This window comes from Trichoderma camerunense (genome assembly GCF_050948025.1).
Source record: "Trichoderma camerunense strain CBS 138272 chromosome Unknown V8C40scaffold_1, whole genome shotgun sequence".
Classification (NCBI taxonomy): Eukaryota; Fungi; Ascomycota; class Sordariomycetes; order Hypocreales; family Hypocreaceae; genus Trichoderma; species Trichoderma camerunense.
Genome location: NW_028145369.1, coordinates 2,253,000 through 2,266,482, shown reverse-complemented (window position 1 = coordinate 2,266,482; position 13,483 = coordinate 2,253,000). Strand labels below are relative to the sequence as shown.

General features: G+C 49.8%; 3 protein-coding genes across 3 annotated transcripts; 2 read left to right on the top strand and 1 right to left on the bottom strand.

Annotated features, from left to right (window-relative positions):
* Window positions 1-79: 79 nt before the first annotated feature.
* On the top strand, window positions 80-3,948 carry V8C40DRAFT_13684 (SMP domain-containing protein). Its single transcript, XM_083211135.1, has 2 exons — window positions 80-3,358; window positions 3,442-3,948. Exons 1-2 carry the CDS (start codon window positions 209-211, stop codon window positions 3,760-3,762), a joined length of 3,471 nt encoding a protein of 1,156 aa, XP_083079337.1. The 5' UTR covers window positions 80-208; the 3' UTR covers window positions 3,763-3,948.
* V8C40DRAFT_230551 (uncharacterized protein) lies at window positions 3,883-5,298 on the bottom strand. The gene is made up of 2 exons (XM_083212734.1): window positions 4,698-5,298; window positions 3,883-4,598 (listed from the first exon to the last, which is right to left on the bottom strand). Exons 1-2 carry the CDS (start codon window positions 5,099-5,101, stop codon window positions 4,187-4,189), a joined length of 816 nt encoding a protein of 271 aa, XP_083079336.1. The 5' UTR covers window positions 5,102-5,298; the 3' UTR covers window positions 3,883-4,186.
* Window positions 5,299-6,076: 778 nt separating this feature from the next.
* Window positions 6,077-9,670, top strand: V8C40DRAFT_279433 (uncharacterized protein; the record flags this gene model as incomplete). The annotated part of the gene is made up of 2 exons (XM_083221230.1): window positions 6,077-7,841; window positions 7,887-9,670. The coding sequence occupies 2 exons, from the start codon at window positions 6,077-6,079 to the stop codon at window positions 9,668-9,670; spliced, it is 3,549 nt and encodes a 1,182-aa protein (XP_083079335.1).
* Window positions 9,671-13,483: the final 3,813 nt, after the last annotated feature.

The window sequence follows — 13,483 nt, the reverse complement described above, 5'->3', positions numbered from 1 at the left end:
TAGTGATAAATGCCCAGCCATGTCCATCTTTATTCGCCATGCCGTCATCCAGAGTCAAATCGGCGATTTGAAAAGTATGGAACTCAATGGCATGTAGTTATAAAGTAAATTCGAATCAATTAATTGATCAATAAAACCTCATTTCATTTATACGCGTGTAATTTGAAAAAAGAAATCTCCCACCAGCTGCGATGTGTAGAGCTTCATAATGGCTGGCAAAGAAGATGTGGAGCACGCCCGTCGCTACGAAGCTCCATATAGCGAACGACACCCGATCCCTACCATATCGAAATATAGAGAGGAAAGGGAAGCAAGACAGCAAGATGCACTGAATAGCGATATAGACGGCCCGGACCAACGTCCTTCTCAGACCGAAGAAAGAGAAGCTTGGAGTCCCGATGACGAAGTAGAAGATCTTCAGTCTGGCAACGACGAGGCATCTATCCAGGATACATCGCAAGTTGACCCTGCCGCAATCAATCCACGAAAAAAGAACAAAGATTCCAAAAAAGAAAGGGCGGAACGCGAGGTCACGGATCCCGTCACTCATCTCCCTGTGAAGATTCACGACTTCACTGATAGCGCCCTCAAAGAACTGGACGTGAACGAGGACCCTTTTGAACAAGCAAAAAGGACCTCGAGTGGTATAGATGAGAAAAACAAGTCTGACGCCGAACTACGCAAGGAACAAGATGGTTCACAAGAGAAGCACCATGCCTTGATGAACCAGTTCCCGCCACCGGACCTTGATTTCTTACGCAAGGAAGTCGTTGCAGCAAGCAGCCGCGGGTTTGCGATTTCTTTAGCCGGTGCATGCGGCATCTTGGTTACCACCTTCGTTATTCGCGAAGTAATTTTTCCAAATGCGCATCAAGATGGAGGATGGACAGCTGTTGCTCGACGGTTATTACCGTGGCTTGCTCTGGTTACTGTTAGCGCAGGGATATTTGGTGTCTTCATCTTCGGTGTGAGGGATTGGACGGCCAAAAAGGTCGACAGCGCAATCCAAGACGAGATCTGGCGCTCGCAGCGCCGACAGATGAATCGCGAGGTTAAAAAATACGAAAGGGAGACTACCTTGTGGCTCAATTCCTTGCTGAGCTCAGTATGGCCGCTCATCAACCCCGACCTCTTTACCAGCTTGGCAGACACGCTGGAAGATGTCATGCAAGCCTCCTTGCCCAAAATGATACGCATGGTCAGTGTGGAAGATATTGGCCAAGGCAGCGAATCGCTGCGCATCCTCGGCGTTCGATGGCTGCCCACTGGAGCTGCTGCACAAGCCGTGACGGAAGATGGGAAGATTATCTCACACAAGGATAAGGACAGTCGCAGCAATTCGGAGCTGGGTGAAGAAGAAGAGCCTGATAGCAAAAGCGACAAGTCCACTTCTCGGGGCATGGCGGCTGAGGAAGGTGATTTTATCAACCTGGAAGTTGCCTTTGCATACAGGACTCGATCAACCAGCAAGTCATTCAAGGAGCGAAGCAAAAACATGCACCTCTACCTGGCCTTTTATCTGCCCGGAAACTTGAAGATACCCGTCTGGGTTGATTTGCATGGAGCAGTTGGCACCATGAGGCTACGCCTGCAGCTGACGCCTGACCCCCCATTTTTCGATCTCTGTACTCTGACACTGCTCGGCCAACCAAAAGTGGATTTGAGCTGTGTGCCCCTGAACAAGCATGCTTTGAATCTTATGGATGTTCCATTCATTAGCAATTTCGTGCAGTCGGCAGTTGACGCGGCCATGGCGCAGTATGTCGCTCCAAAGAGTCTCACACTGGATCTCAAAGATATGCTCGCTGGTGATGACTTCAAAAAGGATACATACGCCAAAGGTGTTCTTATGGTCAATATCAAGCGCGGTTACGATTTCAAAATCGGAGATTCAGGCATACCACTTATCAAAGACTCGAGCTCAGATCCATATGTGTCTGTTGGATGGGCAAAATTTGGCAAGGTTCTCTGGAGCACGCGCATTTTACTGTCTGAGATGGAACCATACTGGGATGAGACTTGTTTTGTGCTGGTTACCCCTGAAGAGCTGAACATCAACGAAAGACTCCGCATTCAGCTTTGGGACTCTGATCGGTTTACGGCGGATGACGACCTCGGAAGAATCGAGGTTGACCTCAAAGAGCTGATGCAAAACGAAGAGTCGAATGGACGCATGTGGCAACGTACAGATGGATTTAGAGCACTAAAGTCTGGCCACGACATGCCGGGAAAACTCGAGTGGAGTGTTGGATACTTCTCAAAAGCAAGACTCCAAAAATGTCAATTTGAGAAGCAGACTCACGACCCAGAAGTCAGATCAATGAAGCAGCTGGAAGACAAGGTCAGCAACAGCTGCGAGCGGAAACTTCGAGAAGCTATGCTCAAACATTCATCATCTGATCGCGATGATAGCGAGCTAGAGCAGCAGAAGATGCAGGAAATGAAGTCAGAACAAGATGCGATGATCATATCGGCGCCGCCACCAGACGGATATCCAAGTGGCATCCTCAGTCTGCAGATTCACAATATCACCGGACTCGAAGTTCCCTCACTAAACAAAAGTTTGAAGGACAAGGATGGGAATGCCAGCGACGAAGAGACTGGCGAGGGCCTGCCTAGCGCCTACTGTACTGTGATTGTTAACCATAAGAAAACCTACAAAACGCGAACAAAGCCGCAAAATACCAAGCCCTTTTTCAACGCAATTTGCGAGCGCTTCATTCGAGACTGGAGGTCCTGCGAAGTATATGTCTCCGTGAGGGATGCCAGGCTCCACGAGGACGATCCATTATTGGGCATCGTCCATCTGCCTCTGAGCGAAGTGTTCAAGGAACGTTCTCAGAGAAATGGCTTCTGGCCCATATCTGGAGGCATTGGTTATGGCAAGATTAGACTCTCCATGGTATGGCGCAGCGTCCAGCTTCAAGCGCCGCGCAACCTCGTCGGGTGGCAGTATGGCACAGTGAATGTGCAGCCTGTCGCAACGAGCTCAGATTGTCCCGAGGACCTGAGATACGCGAAGCTGAAGCTGAGAACCGACATCAGCACCGGCAAAATGTATTCTCGTGGATCCGGAGAGGCGACGTGGGCGACGAGCAAGGATCGACCTCTCAGTCTGGCTGTCCAGAAACGATACAGTGGCTGCTTGTCTATTGCCTTCAAAGACAAGAAAGTGCTGGGAGACAAAGTGTCTGCTTTTAGTGTCTGCTGGCTGAAAGATATTCCGGATGGAGAGAATTTGATACTTGATCTGCCCATCTGGAAAGGCGATTTCAAGAGGGCGACATCATGCTGCCTGGACCAATGCGGAGAGAGAATTGGGACGCTCAGTATCAAGGTCACATTTTGGCCGGGGATGGTAAGTTGACATCCTGATTTCATTTCTATTCCATATGCGACTACCCTGTAAACGAAGAAGAAATCTCTAACACGATTTTATAGGGCGCTGCGCACTCCCAATGGGCTAACAGCAGCGAGCATATACGAGATGTTGTTGAAGTAATCGATGCTGCAAGAGATAATCTCAGAGACGATGACATGGAAAGAGCTGCAGGAATTGTCGACGAGGAAATTTCCAGTGACAGCGATAGCTCTGATGAGGATGAGTATATACCCGACGGTAGTGCGGACCATAAGCAGGGCCCCATAGACCAAGTCCGGGATTATAAAAAGAGAGATAAAGCCCTGCATAGGCAGCATCGGGGCCTTATGCAATGGAAGGTAAGACAAATCACCAGAATATGCCAGCTTCAGAGGAAGTGAGTAGCTAACCCCTGGTGTAGGTGCCCCGAACTGCGAAATGGGTGAAGCACAAGGTGGACAAAGTGGAAGACAGTGTCACTGGCATGCTTGATCACAGAAACAAGGAAGCTGGGATTGAGACAGAGGTATAATATATTCGGTCCAAAAGAATGGATATCATATAATTGTCTAGCAAGCAAGACCATGGTCTAAGAGGAAATGACGGTGGCTAATCTAACTAAGGTATCTGTAAAATGATAATAACTCCCTCAAACGAATTGCGCCCCAAAGGATTCCCATTCATAAGAAATAAAAGTTCGTGAAGTAAAATGCAAACACAGACACAAATGCCATGATCTGACAGTGACCCCGGGAATACTGGCCGCAGTCTTCATGGTAGATCCTGCTGCATTGCAGTGTTTAAAAGTGTTGTCCTTGATCCAGGTTAGTTACTGTTGTCGAGTAGGTCCCCTGTCGTCAGGACGGGTTCCAAGGCTTCGTTGGATGGTGCGGGAGTGGCGTTGTTCTTACGGTTCCTCTTTGATCGCACCTCAACTGCCTCTGGCTGCAGTGGAGTCACGTCGTCTTCAGGGTCGTCGCGGTAGCGCTCAGGATCGTCTTCTGCCAGCAAGGGGGCGAGCAAGGGTGCATCACTACGACGCCACGGAAATCTTAGACCCAAGTTCAAATTCTTAACGCTCTGGAACCAAGGGATCTCGGGCAATGAGGAAGGTCGCAGGTGGTGCTCGCAGTTTGGACAATCTGGAGGAAGAATTTGCCAGGCAACCCACTGTAAGAGGCCGTGAATAGCGAACCCTTGATAGACGGCTAGAGCCGCGGCAAAGAGATGGCAGAAGCTGTTCGACACATGTTAATTTCGATCATGCAAAGAACCAGCCGGATACGGCTATGCTAGAATAGAGATTCAAGCATTTTGAAAGGGCGCGAGAACATACAAGCTTGTCAGAATAGGCAGCGTAGCATAAGCAGCAAGCATACTTAGTGAAGCCGAACGGCCGTGATGGGTCCATGTAAAGACGAGAACGATCATAAGGGCAGCAGCAAGTACGACATCGTGAATGAAAACAACGATGGGATGAGTGAGGACAGCGCGAATAGAAATGCCGCTGTGGCCTTCAGATTCGATGGACTCGACATCAGCCTCCTGCCTGTAGCCTGCGGTGCGAAGAAGCGCGATCGAGGTGACGACAGACACGGCTTGAGGCACCAGGCCAACAGCCGGAACGGGATTATGCGACAAGACGCCATGGGCGATGCAGAGAGCGAAAGACGGGACAAAGGACACGACGGCGGCGATGCGAAGCGGGCGGGCACCCGCGTCAACAACTGAGTCTTCCATGATGAGCGGTACAGGTGAATAGCGGCCGGGCTGAAGGTGACTGAAGCTGCGAGAAGTCGGCAGCGAGTATAAGAGGACAGCGAGATGCCGTCAGTCAGTCAGTCGGTGCCAGCTCCGACGCCTGTGATTTCTTTATTTTATTTTTATTGGGCTCATATTGTCAGGAGAAGCTGCATTGGGCAGAGAGATTACCATAGTGGAAAGCGCTGCCCCTCACTGAGACCCCTGTTTGTCTGAGATGTACAAAGTAAGTTAGTGCATGGCCAATAGCCGGATCTGGTATCTTGACGACAGGAGCTGATTAGGAGAGTGGGGGTAACACAGGTGCGAGCTTGATTCAACGACATGACACGCAGATTGACGACGCAATTGGACGGCAATGCAAAACTATTAAATATTGGCAATTATAGGATGAAAAAGACGATATAATTGAAGATTTAGAGGATTCTAGGTGAGTGATTGAATTTTCCTGAATTGTCATATTTTCATGGCTGTGTTGGATGTGAGTGACCTGACAGAACCTCTACAGAGTCCAAAACACCAAGCCTTAGACGGTGGTTATGCCATCTCGCTGCCACACAATGTTTCAACAACACGAAAGAGCGCGAACGCAGTGACGTTGCCTGGCCATCAATTGGGTTTCGTCTGATGTTCTCGCGTTTGGGTTCACCTACGGCCAGCTGTAGTGAGGAAAAAGTGAGGCCATGCTGAGCTTCTGCCCTATCGACTCGCCAGCTGGCGAGCAGTCCGCCACACAAAATCAACAACGAATTCACTGCAACGCGCTCAATTGGTCAGAAAAAAGTGAAATTATGTGCCCACAGCTGTCTAGAAAAAAATAACAAACCCCCCCGCCCCCCTCCTCTACTTTTCCTCTTCTTCTCTTCCTTCTTCAAGTTACCATCATCACATCAAAGTATCACACAAACACGCACACAAAGCGAACGAACAAACCTCACAATTCTGACAGACAAGATGGAGTTTTCTACCATTTTCACCCTCGTTCCGTATCCCAAGTCCCCCTCCCTTGGTGATCCCGCTATCTTCCTGCCCATCTGGGCTTTCCTCTTTCTCGTGTGCTTGTTTACGAAACTGGTCACCGCCTTGTGGCCATCGGTTCTCATCTACCTCTCCTTTGTTGTAGCATTCGCCCCGGACAAGAACTTTGTTGTCGCCGCCATGTCCTGGCTTTCACTGCTTTGGCTTTGGAAGCCCTGGGCCGCCGCGACAGCTGACCTACGTCGCGAAGTCGATCTCGCGATTGACTTTGCATTTCTCGCGTGGTTCCTGATGGCCTTCCCTTTCATTGTCTTGACAATCTGGGTCGGACTGATGGGGGTTCTTCGTCTTGCCGCCAACGCCATAATCCGCCGAATCCATGACGCCATGGAGTTCGAACTCGACCTGGAATATGTCGCCAAATGCTACTCGCCCATGCAGCTAGAATCACCCGGCGATCGCGCCATGATCTGGCTCCTTGCCGCCTCTGGAAACTCGACATTCATCTCGAGATTATCTCGCCCTCCTCTCGGCATTAACCAAGCTGGTATTGCAGCTATCTTTCGGGATAAGCGACCGCGCCGCTTGGTGAAGACCTCCATCCAAGAGCAGGAGCAATCTCGGGCACGATTGAAGAAGTTTGTGAAGGAGTGCCGTGCAGAAATCATGGCAAAAAAGGAAGCAGAGAGAATCGCCGCTGCGCAGCTTAACGATCCGAAGCCAACGCCTTTCGACAGCGAACCAGTGCCTCAGTCAAGAGAGACCCCCACCCCGGTGGTTCAGGTTTCTGCTTGGCCCACTGTTCCCGAGTCGGACAACGTCGCCGAAGACGTCAAGACTACCAGCGGATTTATAGAGACCCAGGAACCCGCGGACCATGAAGAGTCCAACGGTGAAAGTCTAGTCGGAGATGAAGAAGACAGCAAAGCGAAGGAACCCGAGTCCTCATCTGAGGAGTACGGTGAAAGCTTGGCCCAGGAACCCGAGATCACATCTGTGGTTGACGACGGCGAAAGCCCGCTGTATATCGACACCCAAGCCCAGGAACCAGAGATCTCGTATGAGAAGTATGGTGAAAGCTTCGCCGAGGATCCCGAGTCCACATTTGTGGAGGACGGCCAAGGCCCAGTGTCCGAGTCGAGCGCCACGGTACCCGAAGCGGCCCAACCTGAGACCTCTTACGAGGAGGAAGGCAACGGCCTGCTCAACATCCACGCAGTCCAAACCGACGAACCGGAGGTCTCATTTGAGGCTGACGAAGGAGAAGGTTTCACCGAGGAACTGGAGGTCTCATTTGAGGCTGATGAAGGTGAAGGCCTCACGGAGGACAAGACCTCGTATGAGGAGGAGTTCGACGTTGAGATGACTGACGCGGAACCCCTTGAGGGAATAGTACCTGGCCTCTTTATTACATCTACATGTGGCTACTCCAACCCATCGGAGCCTATCCTGCCATTGGAAGTTTTGGCACCACGGTCTCTTGCTTGTCAGGAACCTGGTAACCACTACGATACCCGCGGATACTCCAACTCGACGGAGCCTATCCTGCCATTGGAAGTTTTGGTACCACGGTCTACTGCTTGTCAGGAACCTGGTAACCAATACGATACCCGCGGATACTCCAACCCACCGGAGCGTATCCTGCCATTGGAAGTTGTGGCCCCACGGTCTCCTGCTGGTCAGGTACCTGGTCGCCACTACGATACCCGCGGATACATGTCATTGTCGCCTGTTGTCGAGAGTGCTCAGCCTGTTGTCGAGGCCCAGTAGGATGACCTCTTATCAGTCGCTGACTACGAGACACTCCTGGGGGATAATGAGTACGCCAACATGGACCCCGACCTCCTAGATCGCAAGATGGACGATCTCCTCGCCGGCGTCACCACCCAAGCGGACCAAGCCTTCACCACCGATGCTTCTTTTGAGGAGTTCGAGGCGTGGCTAAATACCCTTGTTGTGGACGCCCAAACAGCAGTTCCTGACGCCAAAGCGTTGGACGATGACGAAGAAATGCGAGACGCGGATTGGATCCCGACTCCAGCTTCTGATTCTGACGACGACTCGGTCACTATCGTGGAGCCATTCCCCATGTTCTTCGATCCATGCGTCCTTTGGGATTCTAGCTTGGATGAAGACATGATCTCCATGGACCTGAGCGGCAGCGGGTCCGACCCCGAGGTAGAGTTTATAACTGCAGCTTTGGCTCAGTTGACTCTTACTTTGGATGTCGGCAACGTCATCATCACGGACCAGCAACTATCCCAGGAAGATGTCGAAATGGTGGAACTCCAAAGGCCAATTCCCCCTGTCATCGTCATTGACATGGCAGAGCCGGAGGAGTCAACTCCCCCCACCGACAACACGATGGAGCTCAACGGGCCAATCCCCCCCGTCATCGAGATGACGGAACCCGAAGAGCCCGTCGACGACATTGTTCCGGATGCTGTTCCGGATACTCTCCAGCATGAGGCATTGCCCCCGCAACTGCCGTATATGGGAGACGATGATGAAGATTGGAATGAGCAGGGCGTCGTGTCTGACGGTTTGACGACACGCAGCATGTCTCCAAGAGGCTCGGAGGGAGGTGAGCTACTCGTGGTAGCCTCGCCTGGACCTTCCCTCGAGGATGAGATGTGGGCCGCCTTTGAAGAAAGGGATTTAATGGCCGCCCTGCTCGGCATGTCACCAGACCGATTGTCACTTTCCTCGCGATCGAGATCGACTTCACTTGACTCGGGCGACGTGCCCTTATGGGCATTTCCCCCTGACATGGTGAACGCGTCTGACTCTGGTGCTGCCACCAATCTTTCGTTGAACCAGCTGTTCGACAATTCCCGGACAATCGAAGGCAATCCTACGACCGAAAGCGCCGCTGACGAACTTTCGGAAGAGGATCCAGCCTCAAGAGATTCCGTTTCTGGACCGGACTCAGTCATGGAGGCGCAAGAGCCAGCTCCAGAGGATCACCACCAGGCGGGTAGTTCCGAGTCCCCCGACGACGACACCACCCTGGCCTCTGGAGAAGTTGCTGAAGAGCAACTACCGACGACTGAGACCCCGGCTCCAGACAACGTACCGGCGATTGTGATAACCCCCGAGCCAAACCGAATGGTTCAGGTTGAGGTCGCGCCTATCAGGATGGGAGGACTTATTCTCCCTGGCGGAAATCTTGTTCTGCCCGCGACTCCCGCCCCCATGACCCCGTTGCCGCAGCAAGCCAATATTCCCGACCCAGAGGCTGTGAGGATGCAGAAGGAAGAAAGCCTGGCAAGGGATCTGCGCAACGTCATGAGGAGGCGCCAACCTGCTTCCATTTTTCACCCCAAGCGACCGCAGAAGTCTTCGGCTCTCATTCGCTCACCAGACGCCGCGGAGAGAGTGTGTGTTCTCCGATCTCCGCAGTCCTTCCATGCTATGTCTCGCGCTGGAAGTGACGCTGACGGTGGAGTGGATGCCGAAGATGAAGGAGCGGCGAGGGTGATGCTCGCTTCGCCTGCCGTTATGAAGGCGGTTCGAGACAGTGAGGCTCGGCGAGGTTTTGTGCGTGAAGGCAACGCAGACGAAAGATGAGCATGGGGCTCATTCTTTCCGACTAATTTTTAATATTAATTTTTAATTTTTAATATTCGATGATACTACGATGGACAGCAATTTCGAGCTCGACGACTGCTTTTTTCTTCTTTTCTTTTCTTGATTTCCGGCTTTGGACTCCGACTTCTTTCTTTCGTTTCAAAGTTTTGAGAATCTTGTCTGCGCAGGTCGAATCACTCCTCTTCTTACTCTTGGAGCTGAGCGCAACCGTGTCAAACTTTCTTCTTCTTCTTGACACACACGAGACAATCATATTGGAAAACAGCCGGGAAAAGCAGCTGAGCTTGGCTCTCTTGAGGGATTCAGATGGTTTTTGGGCACCGAGCAAAATGTCTTCTGTCAGAGACTTGGACGCGAATACTCTTGATTCATAATTCGCCGACCAATTTGCTTCATTCGCCCTCTGTCAATCTATACATATTGTGAGGATATGTTTTGGCACTTCTCTTTTACGACCATCACCGAGAGCTTTAATTGCTATTTTTGGACAAGCGATTCAACAAACAACACACACACTCATCTATCACTTTCTTTGCTTGTGGTTTTTGTTGGAAACGTTTCGTCCATTTTGATGATATGTAACCAGAGCCCCTTCTTTCGAGGACTTGTTCCCGTTCGGCCTTTTCTTCTTCTTCTTCTTCTTGACGAGCAACATGACATACACCTATGCAGCATTCTTGGCTTTGCTCACCTTTGTCATCGAACGCTCAGTCACACCGAACGGAAAGGGGCTCGCCACTTCTTGGGAAAGACGCAACCAATCACAGTCGGCACAGATGATCTTCTTTATATCCAGTCGTCTATCGCCGCAGTCTTTCCCAAGACGTCCAAAGATGTCGACATCAGTTTACACCATTCGACATCTAGGACAAATTCGGGGATCATTACAATAGTTGGAATCGCGAGCGAAGACAATCCGAATTACTTATTCGCTTGCATTTCACTTTGTAATGATGTCGAAGCACGTCGACAATTTTCATTCTACGATGTGCTTTCGACGAACATTCAGTCAGCACCGCGATCGGGAAAGCGAAGCAGAAGCAGAAGCCAGCATCAACTACTTTCTGGTATATCCTTACTTTCTGGTATATCTTACTTCGTCAATCCAGCTTCAGCTGACGCTTTGCTTTCCTGTTCGCATTCATGTCTCTGTCCATCCGCAACTCTTCAATTCATATCGCGTTGATGACAGGGACATGAGCACTCTTGAGGGCAAGATTTAGGAGGATTATTGGTTTGGTTACGGTTTGGTCACCGTTTGATTACACACGATTTCGAAAGCTGCCGCCTTTAGCAAAGCAGCTGCTTCACACAGACTGCTCCTTTATGGAGCATTTCCGCTCCTCCGCAAGGAGCATTTCCACAAACACATTACTCTACATATGAGGTATTGTGGCGACTCTTCATAAAGACTCTTTCCACAACCACAATGCCACTTCATATGGAGTAATTCTACAAACAAACAAACTACCACTTCCGAAGTGTTTCGGCATACGATCCGCGACTTCGAGCGAAACACTTCATGACACAAGCTGCCATCCTACATGGGATGCCTCTTTAATTGGAGTTTTTCTCCAATTCACACACACAAACAAAAAATCACAGCTTCGTATGAAGTATTTCTTCTTCATACATCATCTTCTTCATACACCATACTTCTTGAGTACTTCTTGAGTACTTCTTCAAACCAGACCAGACCAGACCAGACCAACCAAATCATATGGCGACTGCAAAACCGCAAGGCTCGCAGTTGTGATCCGACGACGATCTTGCTTTCGAGAATGAGACATGGAATCTGCACATGATAGTGACAGGGGATAAACGCGAACATTTATCACTATCATCAGGCTTCACTTACATCACCCAAGCCTTGCAAGATTCCTGTCTAGTGTGTCGAGGGCCAAACCAAATACCGCTCTCTCGCCCTTGACGCACACAATTGGGGAAAATATTCGCATTCGCACATGTTTGTCGGAGGGTATCACGATTCAATTACCTTTCTACCCTCTGACGAACAAAACCGGAGACATTTTCACACAACTTTATCGAGGAAAACCGTGCGAATCGAACGAGGAGAGATCGGGCCCATCCATTATTCTCATGGCCTGATCCTCCTACAATCACACATTTTATCAATGGGGAACTTGGGAGGGTCAGAGATTATATCAACATCGAATCGCTATTTCGCATCTGACCCTCCCAAACACTGAGAATCATCGGATATCACGCAGTTATCTGACTTCAATTACATTCATCTGCACGATGATTCTCAGCTCTGTGTCGAATCACATATCACGATACGACACACAAAAACGGGGACTTGCTAGAGATAAAATCACTCTCTTTTAATATCTCGGCAAGATTTTCTTTGATACCAGAGATTAGAGACGACATACTTCTCTATATCATGGGCGTCATCTAATCTCTTGGGTTATTTTTCACACGGTGGCGGACATCGACCTCATACCAGGACTGATCCTCAATGGACACAACTCAAAACATGTTTCAACTTTCTAACCAAAGTTCACTGAGTTACCATTGAGTTGAACAGACTTACTTCATTCTGGTCTGATGTCTGCCACCTCCAGCTGAACCAATCATTACGCTGGGAACCAACCAATCCAAGGCAACCATCTTTTTTTTGCCTTGCGACTTGGACAAATCAGCCGTGACTGCCCTCCGCAAGGATTGGCACCAAACGGGAGGATAAAAGAATCCCTCGAATTGGTAACGAGTCACACATGGCTGCCTCTTGGATGATTTCACCGATCAAGGAACTTCGCACTTTAAGAATTACGAACAATCTGGAGCAAACGCCACAGCCCGCCCTCCGAAAGGACTGGCCCCAAACGTGAGGGAAAAGAATCTCGCGAATTGGGAGCAGGTTTGCTGGCACTCCTACAACCTTTCGAACGAGTCATCATCCGAGAAAACCATTGCCTGGGGAAATTTTGTCTGGTTGCCCTCCTTTGTGATCATTTCACACTGGATTGGCCCCAAACGGGAGAGCAAAGAATCTCACGAATTGGGAGCAGGTCATGACAAACAAGTGTCTGGCTGCCCTCCTCTGTGATCACCTCACATTGGATTGGCCCCAAACGAGAGAGATAATAATTTCGCGAATTGGGAGCAGGCTATGACCAACCCCATGGACAAAACAAAGACGACGAGCTATGGCAACCACAAATAAACCAAGCTCGCTCATCTGAACAAGAGAGAGAAACAGGACCAACCAGCCAGCCAGCCAGCCAACCTGCATACTGTACCGGCTGGGTCTGGCCTGTCTTGATAAGAATATTTATCATCTTTCTCGCTGCCGAATCATGAAGACAGACTCCAAGATCTTCATTCGGACACAGCCTAGCAATTGATCAATACCAATCACAATTGCCAAACGACACCGACCAAGAGTCGCAAAGAAAGCGAACACACTCGCAAATACACGACTACGAACACACATTCATCCACGCACACGACACACGCCACACGCCACAAAGAAAGGTTGAACATAAAATGTTTAACTATTTCCTGCCGAAGCAGAGCAGCACAAAGATGACGAAACAAAAAGGAAGAAACTGAACATAAAATGTTCAGTTACCCAGCCTCCAAATGACCGCAATAAGATGACGAAAACCAAATGAAATAAGATGTTGGACATAAAATGTCCAACTGCCTTTCTGCCAAAAAAGGCAGAACGAGTACCAAAACGAAAAGCAAAAAGAAGTTGAACATAAAATGTTCAGCAATCAGCACGCTACCAAAAGAAAAAAAAGGTGGCAAAGCCAACATGGA